The following is a 24,087-nucleotide window of genomic DNA, read 5'->3' on the forward strand; positions in this document are numbered from 1 at the left end:
CCACAAGTGAGAGAAGGAAAAGCTTTAGGACAAACTCATAAAAAACATGAACTTAATAAAAATATTACTAGATAGAATAACTGGCTCGACTGTACTCAGCAGAGTTGCAAACTTAAGCACATACTCCATTGCTATTGTATGCTATTTAAAGCCTTCTGGGTGATAATGAAACTTCTATTTCTGCCCAGTAAAATCTGAAAAAACAACCTTATTCAAAGCAGGTCTTCTTTTATGCTTGAAAAATTTTCAATTCCAGTAATACTTACTGATGTGAAATCCTGCTTTAATTCAACCACTTTACTTAAATCACGAATGGCTGCTTTAGATTTGCCCATGGCTAAGTACACTGTGGCTCTTCTGTAATACGCAATGTAGTTTTCTGAGTCTCCATCTGCAAGTGATCAAATAGTAATCTCAATACTACATCAAAGCAACCAAAACTTCGGGTACAGTGAAACTATAGTGAATAAAAATATATTACCTGAGTGTTTATCAATAATACACCACATTTGTAACATTACCCAAGCAATACTTTCTATGCAGTTTGATTATTTAACAATGAAGATTACAGATACACAGTAAATGCCAACTAAATGAAGAGTACAGAAGCTGAAATATCTAGTTGTTTTTCAGCTCTTTATGGGAAGACTGCCATTAAAATAATATCCATATTTGAGAAACAAAATAAATATTTATCTTCCTCACCTCATCTGAGGTTGAAGTTAAACTTTAAAATAAACACAACAAGTAACGTTGACAAAAATCTTATGGTCAGTAACTGATTTTCATAGCTGGCCATCTCCATTACCAAAACACTTGTTCAGTTCTCACTGGAAAAGGTATCTCCACTCCTCCTCTACAACATCATGGCTGGGAAAATACTAACATCCAGCACTGGAATTTAAATAATCCCCATGCTTGTACAGCAGCATTATGGACATCAAGTATATTCAAATGTTGCTACCTTGAAAAAAAAGGAAGTACTAAGTCATATGGCATACAACTAAATGCAAAGAGAAGACACAAACCACTAGCTGAAATTAGGAACTTTATTAATACCAGATAAAAATATTAATACTGGATAATAATATTAATACCAGATAGGAAGGCTAAAAGATAGGAAAGAGCTAGTCCAGAAAGCACACTCCAGCACCAGATGATCATCTGATTGTCAGAATGTGGTTTTGCCTCAGTTCCCCAGTAACAATAACTAACAGCAATTGACATTTACCCACAGAGAAAAAATAAGCTATCAACTTGATGAGAATAAAGAGTTGAAAATGTAGCTGAAGGGAAAATGGACAGCAGCTTTCTTTTATTTCAGATGTTTACAAGAAAGAAAAATAGTCTGTCTGAGACAAGACAAAAAGGTCTATTAACTCACAGCTTATAATGATGCAATACAGGAAAAAAAGCATTAGAGAAATTTCTTCTCCCCTCTAGAAACACAGTAGGCAAATCACACTTAAAATGTTTTCAAAATGGCAAAATACATAAAATACAAAAGGGAGGTCTAATTAAACTTTAGGCAGCCAGGTTCAAATCCACACCCCACTAAGAATCCCATCAGGTCACACAGAGGCAGTCACACCCACATTTCCATCAACTTCTTGAGCACTGCAGGCAAAGCAGAAGATTTCACCCTGTGCAGGTACCTCACTTCTCATCCCACTTCCACACCACTGGTGCCTTTGCACCACCACCAGTATTTGCACAGTCAAAGACTGAACTGGACTTTTCACCAAATCCAAGGTAAATCTTGTGAATGAAAAATAAAGGAACGAACAATACTGCAACACTGACTCTGCTCAGATACCACTGCAGTGCTTTGGCAGCAACACACAAGGAAAAAGGAGTAAGAGTCAGCCCCTTGGTGGAATGAGGAGCTTCCATAGTACAGAAAAAGATGAAGCTCATTTACATAAAGTGAGTGAAAGGGATGTTGATCCTGGAGAATTCAGAGAAAACATTAATAGCTCAGAATCAGCACATATTTCATTTATGTCATTATTAGACCAAGACATAATAGATAAGTCTCAACAGTATTGCCCTTTCACAGAGAACAATGCTTTTATATACATACTAAGGAAGTCCAACACTTGAAAAAACAAAACCATGCAACTGAGAAACTGTAGTGCTGATGGACACTGATGCTGTCTGTCTCTATGCTTCAATTCAAGATTGTAACCAGCAAAGATGCTTTAAAATTTACAGAAGCAAACATTTAACTCTCAGTTAAATGCAAAACTCCTCAGAAAGTGCAGAACACCAAAAGCAGCTCTCTCACTAATTTGGTGTATGAGAGGGACAGTTAGCATTCTCTTCACAACTGGTTTAATATCTCAAAAGAGAGAGACTATTTCACATGCTGAATTTGAAATTCAGCAGTGCTGGAGAAAACAAGCATGGCTAAACTCAACCTTTCAAAGGCATACTTCAAAAAACTTCATGGAGATAAAACCTAATCTGATGGGATTAGACACAGGGAATACCTCATCAAACAATACCACACTCCATTATTATTGCTTCCATACAAATAGCTTACAGAACTGCAGTGATTTATTGTTCATGGACCATGCAATTATTTTCACAAAACCAAAGCATAAGTATTCTGTTGGCTCTCATCCAAAATGCTAGAATTTCTGTGACTCATGGAATGCAATTTGCAAGAAAGCAGGATACTTAACAAAGCAAATGGTAGCAGAAGATCTCTCACCTCAAAATATTTCAGTGCAAGAGTCACTTTTCTGGGATACATACCTATAGCTGCATGAAAGTGAGACAAAGCATCTGCTAGCTGTCCAGCAGCCAATAACTTCTTTCCCATTTCAAGTTGTTTTTCTACTTCTGCATTTATTCCACATTCAGCTCCTTAAAGAAAAACAAAAAGATCAAGGGTTTGAATTACTAGTTTGATTACACCAAATGCATACAACAATACAATACATAGAACAATTATTGATACAGACGCAGAAGTCACATCTTCCTGTACTAAGACAACCTGCAGCCTACTAGACACATTGGATTATCTTCCCTGCCCCAAAATGCATGTAGAGGTAAACATATAAAGACTGTAAGGCAGTGCTGGAGGATAAATAAAATAAAATAAATACATAAACACTGTAAAGAACTGCATTGTGAGCAGGCACCAAATATCAGTTTCTATTCACAGAATCACAGAACTGTCATGGCTGGAAAAGACCTCTAAGATCACGAAGTCCAGCCAGCAACCCAGAAAAAAAACACCAGACCCAACTAGAGCATGTCCTGAAGTGCCACATCTACATGGGTTTTTTAATACTTCAGGGATGGTGACTCTACCACATCCCTGGGCAGCCCGTTCCAGTGCCCAAATACTCTTCTGGTGATAAAGTTCTTCCTAATATCCATTTACACCTCCTCTGGCACAACTTCAGGCCATTTCCTCTAGTCCTATCATTATTTACTTGGGAAAAGAGGCCAACACCCACCTCACTACAACCTCCTTTCAGATGTAAAGACTAGTCCTCTAGGTCCTTCACCAGCTTGGCTGCTCTCCTCTGGACACATTCTAGCACCTCAATGTCCTTCTTGTAGTGAGGGTCCCAGATCTGAACACAGTACTTAAGATGCAGCCTCACCAGTGCTGAGTACAGGGGTGTGATCACCTCCCTTCTCCTGCTGGCCACACTATTCCTGATAGAAGCCAGGATGCTGTTGGCCTTTTTGGCCATCTGGTTCCACTGCTGGCTCATATTCAGCCGTGTGTTCACTGATACCCCCAGGTCCTTTTCCTCTGGGCAGCTTTCCAGCCACTCTTCCCCAAGCCTGTAGCTTTGCCTGGGGTTGTTGTGACCAAAACAGAAAACCTTGCACTCAGCTTTGTGTAACCTCATACTGCTGGCCTCAACCCTTTGACCCCGCCTGCTCAAGTCCCTTTGCAGGGGATAAAGTATTATACATGAAGTTTAACAAAATATATTTCTATGTGAACTTGCAATTTCAAAAGATTCTAGGAGAACACTTAATACACATACACAGCAAATAAAGGCTTTCAGTTACATTTTATGATGATACTGATAATTCTGAACTCAACTGAAAAGTGTTAGATACTGGCTTATCTGCTGCAATTTTGTCTCATCTTTATAATTTCCAAGGCAAACTGTTTTCAGAGCACAGGTTTGTATACAAACAATTAAAATTCTCACTCCTCTTTATTTAACCAGTAGTAAGAAAATCATATCCAGGCACTACACTTTCACAATGCCAGTTTTAGTTTAAAGCTAATAAATTGCTGTTGCTCAATCAACGGGGAAAGACTACTGTTGAAAATAAATGAGCAGCTAAGTGCAATTACATGCTGTATGTCCATCAACTCAGGCACAGACGTTTGTCATTTGTACTGCTTCCAGCATTCTTCAAAATCAGGACAGAATTTCACTACAGCTTAGCAGTTTCTGACTATAAAAACTTTCACACTTGAAACAGTTTTCTAAAAGCATGCCCTATGCATAAACTTATGCAATGTAATGTAATAAAATCCTCACTAAATAAATTAAATCAGAAAACAATGAACTAGAGCTACAAGGAATCAATTCAGTTCACTCAGGTTTTGTATCAAGCTGACTCAGTCCCTTGAATTAATCTTAAATAAATCTTAATCTTAAATAAATAAAGCAGCACATTAGGAGCCTGAATAAAAATGTTACACTAGACAGACTGAAAGGATAGTGTATCAAAACTTCTCACACTGAAAAGTGCTTAAACAACAAGGTATTTGGAAAGGGGGGAGAAAGAGGGAAAATTTCTTATCACCAAGTCAAAGATTTTAGGACTAGGAAATCTTAATATTCATTTCCTACGCAGTATTACTTTTCATAATTCATTTAATTCCACATAATAGGACCAAAGAGCTGTCTATACTAAAATGAAAAAAAAAAAAAAAAGCCTTCTCTATCTACTGCAAAATATTCCATCTGCTAAAAGATTGATGTTTCAGCAAATCAGATTCAGGAGCTTCAGTTCAGCTGTTTGCCTAGAACAATGAGAGCAAACAAATTATCTTTTTTTTTAATAATGGAAATAAGTCTCAAATTTTCCATCAGTAATTTTCATTTGTTTGTTTTCTTAAATAGGTGATGTTAAAATAGTAACTGCTTACAGGGTCAATTTGGGAATATTGTTAGATGATGCATTTTAAAATCCATTCTAGGTATGCATAGCTCTGAATAAAATACAAACAGCTCTACTGATAGTGGAGAAGTACTTCACAGTAATTTTTTTACACACATTCACACACATTCTGCTTCAAGATGGCTTTTACGTGAATGTCCAGTTTTCAGAAAAATGGACGTTCTTCTTTGCCATTTTGCTTCCTCTCTAGATTAAACCTAGCTTTCATCCCCAAGTAATTCCATGTCCTCTAAAATGATAAGGCAAGGATTGGAAAGGAGAAAAAAACCCAAACAAACCCCAACAACAAAAAAATTACTAAACTGTAAAAAAACCACCACAAATTTCCCTCGCTTTGGAAGTATACTAGCAACAAATCACACCTCAAACCATAAACAGCCTGAAATGAGTTAAATCAAAAAAGCAAAAAATCTTAACCTTCATTCTTTCCAAAAATCCTTTCTGAAATCTTTCAAACCTTGTCAGTTTGAAGTGGTTTCCTAGAAGTGGGCTGTAAATTACTGTCTCCTATCCACCTAAACTTGATATTCAATTTTCACTGAGTCTCAAGGATCTAAAGGAGTGTCCCTGTTTCAGGTTTAGTCACATCAGGACAGTTCCAAGAATAGATTTTCCACAATTAAGATGTACCTTTACTATTCAGTGTCTTTCACATACATTATGTTCAGTACAGTTTTGCAGTTACATAATCCTTTAGGCAGGAAAGAAATGCTTTTCCTTGAAAATAGTGAAGATAATAAATAAAGGAAATTTTTTAAAGTGACAAGTAATAGTAAACAGGTAAGTTCAGAAAAGCAGAAGCAACATGAAAATATAAATAAGGCAAATTGTAAAGGACTGTAGATTCCCTGCAGAAAAATCACTAACTACAATGCAAGTTGCTGAACATCATAAATTGATGTCAGATGAAAAGTGACATTTACCATAACTGCTCAGGGACACTGTACACTGACCTGATAGCTGGGCTGCTTATTCTTATAAATGCATTGCTCATTCAGTTTTCTGGCTGTGGGCAATTTCTTCACATAAACAGTAGACATCTCAAAACTTTTAACAAAGACATAAGAGTCTGAAGACTCACATGCTGTTTAACCTATCTGTCTGGGTACCTATTAACACTTTGGTCTGGGAATGAACATAAGGACTTAAGTTCAACCAGAGGAAAAAACAACCAGCCCCACAGAGTCACTTCCAACAGGCAGTCAGTAAGCTGGATGCCAAGGGCCCAAAACTACACCTGAAGCTTTGTAAACTCAAGCAAGAATACTAAAATTATGCAAGAAATATGCAATATTATTATTTAATTTAAAAACTTTCAAGTACTTTAATTTGAATATTATTTCTGAAACCCACCTGATTGCTCTCTATTCACCAGTGACCTAACATGACCACACACAAGAGCCCCAGCTGTCAAATCAAGTCAGACATTCTGGATAGAGTTTGTAGTCCTGGCACTGACACAGGACTGATGCAAGTTTAAAAAGCAAACCCAAAACCTACTCCCAGATAAGAACCAGTACCAGCCCTGACAACTCAAAGGAAGTCAGTCAGAAGACAAAACAAAAACAAGCAGGTGCAGCTAACCAGTTTTTCAAGTTAAATACACTCATTTGAAGTAAATTATAGCTTCCTGGTAGAAGCTTTGCTCCATTAAGAAGAGCTTGTCCTAATATGTGGGTACCCATGCATAAGAACTCCAACTACATCCTCATATAATCAGTCACACCCACAGGGTAAAAAGCATAAGAAAGTCAGTTTCAAGATTTTGCAATTGCCTACATGGTCCTCTTTTTCCCCTGTAGAATCTTGATCTACTTTTTTAAAAAATCCTTTCCCCAAGCTGGGTAAGAGGAGTATGAAAATAAGCAGTTCCTACTGTGTAGCAGAACAGAATTGTGTCAAAGACAAAAAAGAAACATGCATGTTGCTAATTTTAAAAAAAGTTTAAGAGTTTAGGTCATTGTCATTAACACACAACAGGGCTTTATGATTGCTGTGTTGTGGGCATAGGAAATCCGGCTTTAGGGGAATTTTTTTATTAGAATGACCCTTCATTTAGCACAGCAAGTTTGATGTTATTTTTAAAGAGGCTGGGACTTTGCTTTTATGTGTGTTTGAAAGTCTGTTTTTCAAGGACAAGACTGAACAAAGTAAACGGACAAGCAGCCACAGTATCAGAAGCAATGCAAAAAGGCTCACAAGAAGTCTCAGAGCATACCATTGAGCCATGTGTAACTTCCATCCATCAAGTTTTTATTTCCTCCATTTGCAAAGCAAGTGGGTAAATATAGCTTAGACTGTCAAACCAAAAAGCCACCTCCTGAACTATCTTTTGCTATTCAAGGCAAGAAAAAAAATCCTCCCAAACTCGGGACAGAAATATACATATAGGGGTGAAACACTTATGGCTAGTGGTCTGACAAGTACAAACTAACCCCGCTTCTTCCTCCCATTACATTTCCTTTCTTAGACTACTAGGAAGGAAAGGGGGAAGAGGGATAATACTTCTCTATCCTCAATTGCCTCTTTTTGTTATGATCAGTGTGGCCATGAAGGATGAATCTTTCCATGAGGTAATTTGTGTCCAATGGGAGCTTATTCAGCACAAGTTGGGTGATTGGGAGAGAAGGAATTCAGGAAAGACAGCAATAAGAACTCAACTGCAACCTGACACATCCCCAGGTACTCAAAAACCTTTTTACTGAACTCATTTACCAGCCAGATATAAATTAGTATTCACAGATATCACCTGTGAGTTACAAAGTTTAAACAGGCTGACTGGTGCACTGATTAATTGCAAACTTCTGTTATCAAGTCAGCAAGATGCAAGTTTACTGGGGGAGAAGGGGAGAAATCCAGGTACTTAAAAGAATGTAACCTCCTTAAATTACCTAAATAGATATTCTGGAAAATAAAGTCATGAGCAAAGAGGTTAGTAAGTTCAGAAACATCCAGATCCATCACTTTTCATTCTATTACTGTACTGCACATATTTATCAACTGAATAGACCCTAAATTAGGAAATATGGCTTTGGTGAGTCTATATAGTAATATATTTAAATAGGTTGGACACTCCAAATAAACCTCAGCAGGAGCATAACTGCCACAATCTTAAGGGAAAAAAAAGTATATTTTGACAGCAATTATTTTTTTCCTCTAACCCTACTAGATTACACATCCAAAAAAGCAATTCAACACCACAGTACGCAGTCTTATACTACAAAACATCTTTGCCACAATACATTCCTACTGCCACTTGGCCAGCTGAAATATTCATTAGTTTAGCACACTGACAGAGCTTCTAATACCACGCTCAGGTCAGTCCTAAGTCTATGGACTTACTCTAACTACTGACAGCTTCAGTTCCACTTCAATCTACCACTTCCAGTTAAGGAACGTTCCTCAAATGCCCATGTGCATAACCAAGTTATACATTTAACAGAAGCCTGTGAATGTAAGTTTGACCATGCAGGTGTTACTGACAAGCAAACAGGGCACAGAAAGTACAGATAAACCTCTCTGCTGAACTTCAAATGCCAATGGTGAAAGGGAAACAAGCAAGCCAACAACAAAAAAAAAAACCCTAAAAAAACACAAAAGCACAAACAAATGCAACACAACTGTCAAAAACGAGTTGTCGGTCTAGCACTAATACTGGCTACACCTAAGGACCACCGAAAAAGCTTATGAACTTGGAAACTGTGCAAAACTCATACAGAAGTGAGAAATCTGAGGCTAGTTTGGAACTGGCCAACGCTGTCACACAGCTGCACTCGAAGTTACCACATTTTCAAGACCGCACAGTATCTCGGCACCCTGTCAGCAGGCCAAGGAAAACGAAGCAAGCATCAAGCTACCTTAACCAGCACCACCAGGAACTCAGATAAAACCCAACAGATTACAGGCAGTGCCAGTGGCCTGATTACACACCCTTCCCAACAGCCTTGATGAGGAGGCAGCCCTGTACCTCCTTCTTCCTCACACCCTTTCCACAAATATTTCCCCCCCCCCTCCCCGTCTCAGGACGTCCCGCAGGGGCTACCCCGCTGCCATGGCGGTTGCGGCTCCTGGGCCTCCTCCTCCTCTTTCCCCCAGCCCAGCCCGGCCAGTCCCTGGCCTGACTCAGGCCCACTCAGGCTGCAGCCTCACCGGGCCTGCTCCGCTCTCCCCCAGCACCTCGGCCCGTCTAGACCCGGTTACCCCAAAGCCCAGGCGGACACCCCAACACCGCCGCGACAGCTGAGGAGCAGAACCCGGAAGAAGGGAGGACGCGCAGCCACCCCCCGGGGTGAGCACCGCCGTGGGCCTCCCAGCAGCCCCGCCTCAGGCTCGCCTACCCCGGGACAACACCCCCCACACACACCATCCCCGCGTACCGCCACACACAATCGGCGACAACCCCCACCTCCCACCCACCCATCCCGTCAGAAGCCTCCAGCAGCGCGGCCCCGCCTCGCCCCTCACCCTGGTACTGCAGGTCGAAGAGCACGAGCAAGAAGGGCAGCGCTGAGCCCAGGCGGCCGGCGGAGGCCGCGGGAGACACCATGGCCGTCGTCCCCGCCGCCGCTGCCTCCCACCCCCGACAGCCGCCGCGACGCCAGGGATCGGTTCTAACCCCCCTCCCCCCGGCCCCGCTCTGACACCGCCTCCCAACCTCTCCGGGGTGCGGGTCGTGGGCGCCTCTGATTGGCCGCCCCGCCCGCGCGCCCGCCCCTCGGGCCCGCCGGATGGGAAGAGACGTGAGGGAGCCCCGGGGGCTGAGGGGAGGGAGGAGGGAAAGAAGAAGGGAGAGGAGGAGGGGTCGCGGCTCTGCGCATGAGCAGCGCGGACCTGGGGGGGGGGTTTGGGGTTTGTTTGTTGGGGTTTGTTTGATAATTTTTTTTTTTTTTTTTTTTTTTTTTTTTTTGGGGGGGGTGGTCCCGCCACTGAGCCTGCGCGGAAGAGAGGAAGGGAAAGGGGAGGGGTGGCATCGGTGTCCCTCCCGCCCCGCATGCGCAGGGTGGCGGTAGAGCCGGAGGGGGAGAAGCTGGCGGGGTGGTGGAGCGGCTTGGTGTGGGTTATCAATTGAAATAAAGTCAGCTTCATTGGGGAAAGGGACGTGAGAGAGAATAAAGAGATGGGTAGAGTTAAAAGAGAGGTTGGAAAACACCGGGGCAAGGGAGGATTGAGAGGAAAATAATGTCCCTAGTACTTGACAACCCATTTTTGAGAAGCCGGCCTGCAAGATGTGTCAAGGGGATGAAGTGTGGTGCTTCCCCAGTTCGCCTTGGTGTAAAAATAGTTGCAGCCTTGAGTGCTAGATAGAAAACCCTGGCTGACAGGTTGTACCTTGTTAGCATACTGTTAGCATGCCATTAGCATCCTAAAATACCCACTCATAGTCTAGAGGGACCCTTATTAACAAAAAGCCTCCCGAGCCCTTTGAGCTCAGGTGAAATTTTGAAGAACTGCCACTTCAAGTGGAAGCAAGGAACTTGCTAACCTATTGTGTATATGAGTGATAGAATATAAAGTCATTGTACATATTTCTGTGTATAAAAGTAGGCCCTGTCTTGCAGGAAGCTGAACTAGCTTTGTGGAATACCACCTGGCTTCTTTTTCTGCACTGAACTGGAAATGGAAGCATCTCAGTTATGTGTGTGGATCAGCTTACTGCACGTCGGGTGATGGACCTCGTTTTTGGGACAACAGGCTCAGGCATTGGGCCCCAGACCTCTGCCAGAAAGATAAACCTTGAGTGTCCCCATCTGCTCCTGTATTTTATCTGGTGGCCTTTTGCCTATCTCCTCCTTACTGCAGCCAGGATTCTCCTGGGACCAGGAGGGCTTTGTGCCAGGCCCAGATTTAGCACCCCTGAGGGTGCTGGCAGGTGCTGAAAGAGGACATGGGCTGCTTGCTCCAGGACAGTCAAGGGGTGCTGGCAGCTGGCATCAGGGCTAATGGAGCAAGTTGAATATAGTCAATATACAGGGGTGCCCTTTTGGGATGTGGTGGTTGCTTAATTGGTTAAAGTCTCTATCACTGGGCTATTCAAGCTGTAATAAATTTAGTAAGTCAACACATAAATTGATCCTGGTTCTTTCTTGCTGTGTTGGAGCAGAGGAGGCAATTGCTATTTCAGACTGTGCTTGATTTCCATTGAGAGCAAAGCCAAGGTCTTAGCTGTATGCAGACCTTCAGACATCCAAAAAAGTATTAGGAAATTTACCAAACTGCAGAAAACTTGGTGATACAATTTAAAAGAGAGCAGAATTTGTATACTGAAAGTTTGTATTTGGTCTAAAAATTGAAAGCAAAGTCTGTATAAGATAGCCTGCAATCCAGTGTGTGGGTTGTTTTGAGAATGCTTTTATTTTTTTTCATAATGATAACATAGTCTATTCCTAGCTGCCACAGAAAAACTAATTTGTATGTGCCTAGTTGTTCATAGTTTCAAATTATCTGCCTAATGTTGTTGTATAAACAATTCTTATTATGGATGTATTCTTTGTATACCCCATCAATGGGAAAAAAAATCTTGTTCTCAGGGCAAATCTGCCAAGAAAGTAAAAAGATTGAGCTCTGAAGACTGATTTTGGAGCCACAGAAGTGTCTTTTTTCATTGTGCAGGTACAGTCACATTGCCTTTCTCACCAGAGGTGATATAATTTACAGGCTTTCTTGAACTATCAGACTGAAAAAAGGAGAAGTAAGTTATCCCTCTTCAACATTTCATTTGGAAGATGACGCTGCAAAGGTGTCACCTTGAAATTTGACCTGCAGAAGATATTCAGAAATTAGAACCTGAAATAATGTAAGAAATGATAGATGTGAAATGAATAATTGATGATTTTCTAAAAATGTCAGCATAAGGAAGAAAAAGCCTGGAGCTCTATGAGTAAGACAAAACATGAAAGCCTAAAACTGAACTGAGCAGAACGCAATCACTGTTACAGTAAGTTAATTCCTTTGATTTTACCTAAACAAAAAAGTATTAGACCAAACCCAGATGAAACTAATATGAAAGGGAATTTACACTTTCTACCCTCCAACATAGCAAAAAATAATAGTAAAGGTGATGATATGCTTAGTGGGCTGTTAATAACAAGATTAGGAGAGAAAAATATGAAGAAAACTCAGTACTTTATACTGGAATACCAAGCATGAAGATTCAAGCATCAAATACCTTAAAACAAGATGAAAGTAGTATGACTGAAGCATCAAATATCATTTTGAATAGATGCTTGACAAGCCCTTGATCCTTGACCTTGGCCCTGAAAGACTGAGCCAGGGTAGATATTTCAGACTGAGACAGTAATGTGAAGAACAGTGTGTATTGCCAATACTACAAAATTATCAATAAGAATAACATTATCATTCTGTGCTAGAAATGCCACCAGGTACACAGGATAACACAGGAATTCTTATAAAAGACTGCAAAACATGAAGGCCCATTCTTATTAATATAGATCCCCAAGCATTAATTATTTAGATACTAAGTATATACCTGGGATAAGCTCTTTAACATATATTCCCCCCTTTGTCATTTCAGAAGCAGAAGACAAGAAAGACTTTAAAAGAACTCATGCATACAACCTGCCAACTTTAGATTTTGCAATTTGAAAGACAGCAAAGCAGCACAGATGTCATGCAGAAAGTCTTTCCAAGGGATTTTCGAGAACTAGACTGGTATCAGAAACAAGCCCTCTTCAGAATTCTTGAGTTTCGGAGACAAAGGGTGGATGGCAAAGATTACAACAAAGTTCGAAGTCCTAAGAAGACAGAAAACCGAAGAATTTTCGCTGTTACTGCTAGTAAAATACATATATATAGTAACAGCAGAGGGCAGCAGTTGGTAAGGAATGACTCTTGAAGCCACTTAATTGCTTCTATGCGAGACGGAGAGCTGAGTATGGTAACATACGGTGGAGATAGATCTGTAGTTTCTATTTAGAAACCTTCTGAAATGCAGTGAGAAGTCTGGGTTAGACGTGGAAACATACAAGGTCCTAGAACGACTGTGATATTTTTGGCAATAAGTTTTAATTAATAATCTGTGTTTCAAAATCACCGTAAGTTTCTGTCAGTTCCTTGATACTGAAAAAGAAGCAATGTATCATATGTTATGTTTCATGCACAGTCTAGTATGAAAATAAAGGAGGAGGTAAGAAGGATGATAACACAGAGACACTATTCTCAGGGCTTGTTGTGAGAGGTCTCTCAGACCTTCCACCTTGTTTTAATTCTTGCCTATATACGCGCCTATCAGAAACTTAGTTGTGTTGGAGCTAAATGAAATGATAGTGTACATATGTACAACATGGTATTATTGTTTATCTAGCCACATCTCTGGTAATTTTGCATTTGGATTGTTGTTCATAGAAGAGGACTTCAAGGAAATTGCTTTTCCTGGGTCCCTTTTACAGTAAATGGAAGCAGAAAGGCTCTTACAACTTGCAATTCAGCACAAGAACTTAATTTATGTGCTCTAAATTTGCACTTGTAAAAGGTGACCTTTGTCCATGGACTTGAAAGGGAGTGTGAGGGACCAGGCTTGTTTAGGGCAAGGCAAGCCTGTGTTAACACTTTTCCACTCTGTATTGTCTTAACAAAATTCTGTACATACATCTTTGTCATATCTATGATGGGAGAAATACATTCTGGTGTGGGATTATATAATACTCTGACTGTGTGTATAGATGGTATATATAAAAATACTAGCTACTACCTGCTGTCTCTACTGCTATAAATATGCTTTATATAACTCTGTTTCTCTCACACATCTTTAATTTTAAAAAAATATCATTGATAAAGTTCCATGCCATCACTGGGGGTGTTCATTCCTACCTCATGTCCTGCCAAAACACCAAAGCTCGTGCTTCCAAGAATTTAGATTAGAAGTTAGCATGTGTATCTGTGCAACCTTACCTCTGCCTGCCCTAGCAGACACATACATATTCTTCCTCTATAAGTGGAAGTTTAATGACTTTCTTAAGCAATTATTCAAGCCATGCAGCAACAGAATACCCTCGATGCACACTTCTACAGCCATGTAAGACATTGGCATGTGTGCCTTCTAGCATCTGCTTTTATGCACCCACTTCTGAATCAACTGACTTCATTTATCCTTTAACTGCTAACAGTGCAAAAGGCAACAGAATTCACCTTGCTAGTGCAGCAATGATGGCCTGAGGAAATGAGGCATCCTGCATCTTTCTTAGTATCAGATATACAGAGGTCAAGCAGAGATCATCCATATATACACATTGCCTCTGAAACAATCTGAAACTAAAGAAGTCAATGAAGAGCTTGTGTACATCCTGCAGAGTGGCTGCTATTAACTCTTTATTTCTTTGTTTCCAGATATTAGAGTTTTGTTGAACCCAAGATCCTGAGAAGTCCTGAAAAGGCACAAAGTCCTAAGGCATGCCCTTAGATTCTGAGTATCAGGATTGACAAGGAAATGGGAAACAAACTTCCCTTGTATGCTTTGTGACAGAGGTTCTGAAAGGCAGTGGTTCATTTTCCTTTTCTGTACAGTTTATTTCTTGCCTACAAAAACCATTAGATTAAAAATCTACCTAGAGCTTGCGAAGTGCTAAAACCAAAATCCTTGATTTGGCTTCAGTGTCCAGTGACCTTCCTATTGCTCCAATTCCATCAATCGTTTTTAAACACAAAAAAGTTAAATGCCCCATGTGTTAGATGACAGACAGTTCATTTTCTGAGTGCAGACCTGAGTTCGACTGAGTGGAGCTCAGTGAGTAAAACCTCTGAGCTGGAAGAGGTATGACTGCAGACAGCCTGGGAGCAGTGCAAATACATAATAAATAAATTCCTCTTTTACCACTGTGTTCCATGCTCAACAACTGGCTCAGGGGGTTGCAGATTGTTTAGTTTCAGCAGACAGTGAGCCAGGCTGAGGCTGACACTCTGCTGAGCACCCCTGGATGCTCCTGCTCAAACTCCATTTGGCAAAGGAATGGCTACAGCCAAGGGGAGGGGAATGACAGGCATCCTGTCTGAGGTCCTGCCTGCAGCCTCCCCTCTCCTGATGGCACAGAGGTACATAGTGCATGCCCTGAGACTCTTGCCTGCATCTAATTTATGACAGGTCAGGAAGAGCGTTTGAATGGTCAATAAAGTACCCGTGCTAAAACTATGGTACTTGCAATTATCTGATTACATACTGGGAAAGAAGTTCATGGGAAGTCAAAAAGTCATCAGAAATTTCAGGTTACATCCACCCAAGCAGTGAATTCACTGTTCTCAGCGTGTGACGTAGGTGTTAACCACAAATAAGACAGACAGGATGCTATTACAATAATACCCATGTGTAAAGTAGATAAAACTCACAGTGTGTTTACAACAGAGTTAAGTTGAATTCCTTCCATTTGGAAGAAAGGAAGATAAATTAACTGTGTGGCCATCCCAATAAAATCTAGCTAGACTAGTTACGTGAAGACAAATCTTTATGAGAAACTGTTTTATGAGAAGAAAAGAAGATACAGTTGGAGAAGAATCTGAAGTGCCTAAACTTGAAAATGGAATTTATTAAACTACATGGGTCAGTGTCTCTTATGCTTAATCATACCTGGTTTTGCATGTTGAAATGAAGGAGTTGGCACAGAGAGAGTGGCTCATCCAACCCATCTTTTTTTTCCTATGATTAAAAAAATATATTTAAATTATTTCCTCAGGTAAACTGAGCGATAGAAAGATTGAATGAATGGAAGTATTATAGGCATTAAAATTGAAAAATGTACTGTGGAAGGAGTTGGCAGGAAGGAAAAGATTAAATAAACTGAGAATCTGGCTAGACTCATTATTATACCTGTACTGTGCTACTCAAGTCAACTTTCTACCAGAGTTAATGATTACTGGTATGCGTCACTCAGAGTGCTGTAGGAGAAAGATTATTGAAGAGTCTATTTCTCAGTTCCCAAGACAGTTTTTCCACTGCCCTCTCAAATTAAAACATCCTGTAGAACTTGTATGGTATCCTCCTCCACACCACAGAACAGGCAGATCACTTTTTCACTTAAGACCCTGAGACATCAGGGCCACGAGGGCACTGCCAGACCTGATTGTCTCTACCCAGCCTCCTCCGACCTGCCCAGGGCCCAGAGCCCCTTGTAAGCCCCCCAGGGCTGTCAGCCCCTGCACCAGCAACACCTCAGAAGGGCCCAGTCCCCAGTTCCCCACAGCCCTATCCAACCATGAGCCTCCCCCAGCCTTGGCTCACCCCTTTCCCCAGGGATGTGCCCCCAGGGCTGGGGCTGCTCTGGTGCCCCCAGGGCTTCTCCTGTCTGGGGGTGGGTGGGATGGGGTCTGGCTGCTGGGTCCTGACCTGATACCCCATAGGGAGCAGCTGGCCCATATAGTGCCCAAATATCCTAATACAGCCCCTAATACCTAATAGTCATGGCCAAGATGCCATATTTCACCCCACCATCAGAATAATATCTCCTTTTTGTGTTCTCCAGTTGCAGGTACACTATGTAAGTCTCACAAGCACCTTGCTCCAATCTATACCCTAGGTTTACTTCTCACACTTTTAACTAATTTTCCTCATACTAATTCCTCCTTAGCTCTTCTCACTAAAAATCTACTTCCTAAAAACATCAATTCTTCCCTAGTTCTTTTACCTGAATTCTACAAAAAAAACCCCTATATTCATCACTGTAATGTGTTAACTGAACTTGGAAAATCCTCATAGAACAGATCATGGTTTCATAATAGTTTCAAAAAGCCCTCATACACACTAACTACCTCTAGAGGACTCTGCCAGAGTAAGTAGCATGTTAAGTATGTTAAGTGTGTTAAGTAGTGATATAGACTAAACATTATGTGATAAACTTGGACCACAAACAGGGAATGATCTTTATTTAAGCCATTCCCTGCAGAAGTCTGGCATATGGAAAATAATGTGTTAGTGCACAATAATGAGATGTACCTGCTAGAATAGGAAAAGTGTGTAAAACTTGAAGTGTGACTGGGAATTCATAGAAGAAGCTGGGAATAAAAAGAATACAAAGGGAAGAAAAGGCTTTGAGTTTGGACCCTAGAAAGTCTTAAGTGCCTCTGTGCAAATTTAGGTCCCTAAAATTCCCATTCTGCTGTAAGCTATTACTTTTAAACCATGTTGGAAGCTACCTGGAGAAGCTAGGATTTCACCTAAAGAGACAAATACACCACCTTCTCTGAAAACACCAAAGCATCATGTCCCCATCCCTGGAGGTACTAAAAAAGCAGGTAGATAGATGTGGCAGTTAGGGAGATGATTTAGTGGTGGTGTAGGACTGATGGTTGGACTCTATGATGTTGAAAGTCCTTTCCAACCATGAAAGTCCATCCAGCCATGATGATTCCATGATTCTATTTTGCCAGAGTACAATAGGTGTTCTCATAGTCTGTCTGTTAAATGTGACAATTACTGAACTTCAGAAGAAGGCCAGTGGAGAAAATTTACCATGTCTCAAGACAGCAGTTCAGAGGGTACATCACCTGTGCACCTGGGTAACAGCTGAAACCTGCTTGGCAGATGTAGGTGCACACTGGATTTATGGCAATTGCTCACCACTGCCTGTTTGTGCATGAACAGTAATCTGCTCCAGTTGGACTGCTGGCAGGTACTGACTGGGAAAAGCTAAAATGCTCTTGGTCCTCTCCTAATAAACCCATGCATGTTTTAGGAGAGTAACTTTGCTACCAAGCTACGTGATACCAGGAGGGAGGAACCAACCATTAGCGTGGGTTAAAGAATACCAGCTCTGGCCAAGAGAAGCTGAACCACTTGCAGTAAGAAATTAAAGATTAATCAAGCTCTGGAAGGAAGTAAGAGGGAAAGAATGAGACTCTGTCTAGCAGAGAGGGTAATGGCCCTACCATGACAGAATAGAAAACTTGGTTCTAGCTCTCATTCACAGGGCTGCTTGTGTACTTTACACTAAACAGATATTAGAACAAATGACCAAGATCAAAGTGGTCACTTTTGCTTTTACGAGTGCTCCAGCCACTCACATAATGTGCTTATGAACTCATACTGCTTATTTGCCTCTAGGCCCATAAAAGCTGTGACTGTCACATTACTACTTTTCAAAATCCTTTCTTCATTACTGGTGTTAATTAAGGTTTACCAGCCTAAAGCCTTGATAGCCCCATCTTTGTCTAAAAATGACTGCTTCAGTAGCCCAACAGGAGCAGATCTGCAGAAGTCAGTACTGACTACCTTACATTCACATTTTACATGTGTTCAGGTTTTCCTTCAGACAAGCTCTAGCCATATCTTCTGGATTTAATGTCCATTAGTGACTGGAGCATTCTGAGGTGCCTTTAGGACATTAAAACCTGAAGCATTCAAATGATTATTTATTATCTTAAGCTGGTGTACGCAGCCTGTGTGCCCGCATCAACACTATTGCAACATGGTTTCACGGTTCAGGAAGGAAAGTTGGTGGCTTACTAAACCTCTAAGCATGCATGTTGATAGCCAGAAGTTTTCCAGAGATTATTGTCTCCTTCTCAATTAAGACTAGGTGCAAGGCTCGTCTCCCCTGCTGAATTTGCTGGCATATTTTATATTAAATAAAAACTGCTTGAAATTTTCCTCCTTGCGACAGAGGCTGCACTGCATTTACCTTGGAAAAACACAATTCAAGACTTTACAGGGAAGAGGAAAAAAATTAGGATGACCTGATGCAACCAGCAGCCGCTGGAATGATTGACCTGCATGACATGATATATGTTGTCATTGAACACAGCCTCTTCACCTGACAATACTGAGTTGAAAATACCTTTAGGAAAGCACACTCCCGCCGGCCCTCACACTGGAACTTGGTGTCCTCCCGCACACTTCAGAGAAACACTCAAGAAAGAGCCCTCCCACTCCCACGGGGGTTCCCATCACACTGCAGCCCCTCGGGGTCCCCTCTCCATCTCGGCGGGCAGCGGGGTCCTCCCTCAGTGCGCTTCTGGTCGGAGAGGCTGGGGATGCCGCTCCAGGGCTAGCAGCCAGACAAAGGGTACCCCCAGAGGAGGGGCACCAGCATCTGCCGGGCAGTCTGCGAGAGCTGACTCGGGAGGAGCCGCGGGATCCCTCGCCGGTGCCCCGCCTCGGCACCGACCCGCCCGCGCCCTTCCCACCCGCCGCCCCGGCTCCGGCCCATCCTCGGCGGCCTCGGGGCAGCGGGAGGCGCAGGGGGATGGGGCCGGGGGAGACGAGGAGGAGAAGGAGGAGAGGAGCAGCCTCCCCAGCGGTACGCACCAGTAACCGCCCGGGTCGGGGGCGGGGAGCAGGCGCAGCACCGCCACCCCTCCGCGCCGGGAAGGGGGTAACCATGCTCCGCGGAGCGCCTGGCCGACAGCCCCGGAGTGGCGGAGCAGCAGCCTGAGGTGAGCGGAGGGGCTCCCCTCTTCTTCCCTCCTTCCCTTTCCCCCGCTCGAAGCCGGGCAGCCCTCGGGTGCTCTGGAGATTGAAGGGGGGGAGGGAAGCTCTCGGCGGGGCCTCTACTCGGGGAAAGGCGGGAGGGAGCCGGGGAGGGCGAGGCCGCTCTCGGGAGCGGAGCCGGAGGTTTGGGTTTGGAGATGGAGCTCGGGCTCAGGGCCTCCCTCAGGCCCGGCCCCGGCAAACCCCAGCGAACACCCCGCTGGCTGCCCACCGGGCCCGGGCCTGGCCTGCGGGCACAGCCGGGGTGGAACGGCGTTGTTCCCTGTGCCCCCCGCCCCGGTGGGCAGTGTCCGGGGAGCGGCCCCGCTCCTCAGCCCAGCACCCGCCAGTTTCGGCGGGGCCACCGCCGGCACGGGGGACTTGGGGAGTGAGTGACAAGCCCTAACTTCTGCATAGGCACAGCGGAGTAAATCTGACAGAAAGAAAGAAAAAAATCGAGTGATGGAGACCCGTGCGGGATGAAAATGTCCTTTTTATCCACTTTTTTTTTGTTTTTTTTCTTCCTTTCTGTCTCTATTGAGATGCCTGAGCAGCTTGTGCCTCTCCGCAGTGATGCACCACTGCCAGGTCACATTCAGCTAAGGCAGGTTTAGTTGAAGCTGCATGAAACTCTGTGTGGTTATTCCTAACTAAATACACGGGTTTGATTTAACTTCGCTGGCTTTAAATAATGGTTGTGTTTTTGTTTTGTTTTGTTTTGTTTTATTAAGCCCATGCCTCTGTGAATTGAAAGCTCTTACTGCACGTGTGCTTCTTCAGGATCCCACTTGACACGCAGATCTCTAGTTTGCAAAATTCACACGTTTTCTATATAAAGAAATTCTTGCTTTGTCACATAGAGCAGATCTTTGAGAGGTAGATTTTATTATGTACAACTTAACATCTCCTTTGACTAGGAAAAGTATCCAAGTACAAGTTTTCAATTTGTTACAAGGAATTTGAAGCATCAGCATTTTTGACAGTATTCAGTATTTGAACATTTTTAAGAATCCAGCCACTTAAAAATAAAATTGTATTTATACCCTGTAAATGGCAGTGAGTGCAGTATACTAGAAATAGCTCTAAAGGAGATTAGTGGTATATTTTATTAATGCTTGGGAGTCAAAGCAGTGCAAAGTTCAGTGGTAAAGCAGACAGATCTATATTTGATATATATAAAAAAGATCAAATTTATTTGAAGGCAGCAATTGCTGCAGGCCCTGTTCAAGGAAAATGAGATGGAAAAAACATCACACTTGCAGAAGACTGCAAAGTTTAAAACACCACAAGGTATCTTTATAAATTAATGAAAATTAGTGCCATAGTAAGTGATGAAAGAATCTGAATGGGACATGTATGGAACTTTAGGTATTGCAGTAAAGTATGGCCAGTAAGGTTAATGTTAAAGGTCCAAAAAGCAAGTTGTAAGTGCCAGGTATTTTGGAATATTGCCTTCTAGAGTGTCTCGAGCCAGGAGGCAGGAAGGCTCACTCTCCTGTGTTCAGACTTCCAATACATTAAAAGTAATTTTGTAGATTGATGAAACCTTCTCCTGGGCAAGAGATAAATTCTTGCAAATCCTGATTTGCAACCTTTTTACAGAAGTGGGTAAGAGAGATGGGTGCAATTTTTCTGCAGGTGGACAAATTAAGTCCTTGTGGTTCTTTGAGTAGGAAAAGACAGGTTTCCTCCAGCTTTCTCCTTGGTGTGGGGGTATATGTGGGTGTGAAGGATGAAGAGGCTGGTCAGAGTTCGACCCTGGATTGCTGAACTGAGTGATGAGACTGATCTGGGTCTCTCTGGTACTGTCTGAGGTAGGGGTTTGGTAGCTGAATGCTGGAGGAAATGTTTGGGTCTGTGCTATGAAGCAGAGGTATGTCCCATGGTTGAGGTTTTGGGCTGCTTGCTGACTTTGTGGACTATGAGGAAGACACCTCTGCTGTGGTTGTTTGTAACCAAACCCCCATTTCTTCCCATGAGATGTCTGTCTTTTTGGAATACGAGTCTGCTGTGTGCCTGGGTTTCCTATAGGAGGAATGGGAATGTACAGCCTGCTCACCTCCTGATGCTGAGTGCGTGTGTATGTGGAGCAGAGCTCATGGCTGGCACCACAGAGTAGCTGTCCCAGGGATTGTCCTGACCACAAATTGGATGTCTATACTGGTGTCAGATATACTGGTGTATACTGGCCTCAGATACAGCATAATAAGCTGGACATAAAAGATGGTTATCCTGCTATATTCAGTGTTGGTGTGGCCTCATTGTGAGTGCTGTGTGCAGTTACAGGCCCCACAATTTAAGAAAGATGTGAAAGTACTTGGAAGTGTCCAGAGGGGAGCCTGTGGGAAGTGGAAAAATGGAAAGGAGACAAAAGAGGTCTAACAAGTTGATTAGGAGTCTACAGAACAGCATCTACATACAAGAAGAAGTTGAAGGGGCTGAGTGTGTTTAGTGTGGTGAAGAGAAAGCAAAGGGGAACTCCAGTAGTGGCCTACAGTTACTTGAAGAATAGCCACAGAAGTACTGGAACCATTTTTTCTTGGTGGTAGCAGATACTTGTTGACATATTAGGAAAAGCTTTTTCATCAGCAGGAAAGTGTAGCCATGCAACAGGTTGCCCAAAGAGTTCCTGGGCTGTTTGTTCAACTTAAATGCCACAGGTGATGTGAACTAGTGTTGGTGGTAGCCCTGCATGAAGCAGAAAGTTGGACTGGATGATTACCAGAGGTCCTTTGTGAACAACATTTTTGTAAGTTTATGATATATGATGTAGAGTAACCTATGGAATGGAGTGTATGGTCAAGTATATATGGCATGAATGTTCTTGGAGAGGTATGTATCTGCAAATGACCAGGAGGATGAGAAACTGGAGTGTGTGTGGAAGGGACTGAAAAGTCAGGGAGGTATAAACATGGAACATGATGGTAAGGCAGGGGCAGTTTAGGGACTGAAATATTAAGAGATGGTATGAGGAAGAGCAGGGTTTTGGTGAATAGTTGTAAGGATGAGTGATGAAATAGGATAATTTTGTATGATGGAGAAGAAGGATGCTCCTGTCTGGGGACTGTTTGGAGCAACTGAGCAAGAGCAGGGAAATGGGAACACTGAACTGTGGAGTACTAGGAATTGTGACGAGACAGGGAGGTAGGCAGTGGTTGTTGGTTGCCTTTGAAGAGCAATGTTTGAGCACAGGATGGTGAAGTAGCTGATGTATGCAAGCCAAGAGATGCTTCATGGGTGTCACAGTTTAACACTGGCCTAGCAATTCAGCTGAATGAGGGATGCTCTCTATTAATCCCCCTCCCTGATAAAGGAAGGAGAGAGAATAAGGGAGAGAGACTTATGGGTTGGAAACTAAACTACACAACATTAATAAAACAATAAAATAATAAACAGGAAAAATTACTAAATATATACAAATATACAGGAAAATGGATACCACGTTCCTCCCCTGTCTTCCCCAATAACTCTCATGTCACCACCGAGGCTGCAGGGCAGCCCTGGGAAAGTCCAGGCTGGACTCCTGGAATCAGCAGCAGTCAGGAGCTGGAGGCAGGAACACACAGATTCAGGCTGGTATGGATCAGGACCAGAGGCAGATGAACGGACGGAATCCTCCCAGGATGCCAAAGGAAACAGGGACAGGTGAAGAAGGGGACGAAGGAAGGGGGTTGACCCTCGTGATCCCTCAAATTTATACTGAGTATGATGTGTATGGGATGGAATACTCTGTTTGGTCAATTTTGGCCATCTATCTTGTCCATTCCTCCCTAAAGGAGGGCTGCAGGTGTGACCTCTTTACTCCTTTTCTCCTTCTGGGGCGCAAAATATTCCTCAGAACCGAGCAGTGTCCTTGGTTCTGCACACCAGTCTCTGGCTGTAACTATAAACATTGAGTGTTATCAGTCCCAGAAGCAGACACTGTCTGAGAAACTTGCTGTTAATTTCAGCAAGTGCAGCTACTTACAAAAGACTGAGCTGAAAGCAAAAGTACAAGGCAGAAAATCACCTTTATCCTGGCCCAAACCATGACAATGGGGATGAAGGGTCTGGGATTGGTGGAGCGAGGCAGGAGTGACGGGCAGATGTAGTGAGGTTGTAGGTTTGCATGGATGTAAGAAGTGATCTGTTGCATGGTGATAGCAGGCAGAGTTGTGTTGGTGTGACAAGTGAGGAGAGTGTGTGGAAGCAGCATGCAGAGGGTATGTGACTGTGTTAGGTGAGGAAGAAATGTGAAAGCACCTGGCAGGAGGTTGGTGTGCAGGCAGCTGGGAGAGCGTGGTGTTGCACTGGAGAGTGTGTATGGAGGTGGCAGCTGAGGCCCATTGGGGTGCAGCAGTGTGAAGCACCTGTACAGAGTAATGTCATACCTACTGTATGATGATGGGTTGGAACTAGATGATCTTTCAGATCCCTGCCAACCCAAACCATACTTCGATTCCATGATGATGGGGAGGTGACAAGTGGTGCCACATCTGGGAGGCAAGAAGGGCTGGAGATGGGCATCA

At 42.8% G+C, this 24,087-nt stretch overlaps 2 protein-coding genes across 2 annotated transcripts in view; one reads left to right on the plus strand and one right to left on the minus strand.

Moving 5' to 3' along the window:
* DNAJC3 (DnaJ heat shock protein family (Hsp40) member C3) overlaps window positions 1-9,917 on the minus strand; it is a 35,625-nt gene extending 25,708 nt beyond the window's left edge. Inside the window, exons 1-3 of the mRNA XM_030446503.1 lie at window positions 9,637-9,917; window positions 2,761-2,871; window positions 267-391 (exon numbers count right to left, since the gene is read on the minus strand). Coding sequence (XP_030302363.1) covers window positions 267-391; window positions 2,761-2,871; window positions 9,637-9,718 — 318 coding nt within the window. The 5' untranslated portion in view covers window positions 9,719-9,917. The remainder of the gene's footprint in view (window positions 1-266; window positions 392-2,760; window positions 2,872-9,636) is intronic.
* Window positions 9,918-19,459: 9,542 nt separating this feature from the next.
* The window catches only part of DZIP1 (DAZ interacting zinc finger protein 1), a 37,704-nt gene continuing 33,076 nt past the window's right edge, over window positions 19,460-24,087 (plus strand). Inside the window, exon 1 of the mRNA XM_030459060.1 lies at window positions 19,460-19,545. The gene's annotated coding sequence lies outside the window, so the exon portion shown is untranslated. The remainder of the gene's footprint in view (window positions 19,546-24,087) is intronic.

Source organism: Calypte anna, chromosome 1 (assembly GCF_003957555.1).
Source record: "Calypte anna isolate BGI_N300 chromosome 1, bCalAnn1_v1.p, whole genome shotgun sequence".
NCBI classification, from domain to species: Eukaryota; Metazoa; Chordata; class Aves; order Apodiformes; family Trochilidae; genus Calypte; species Calypte anna.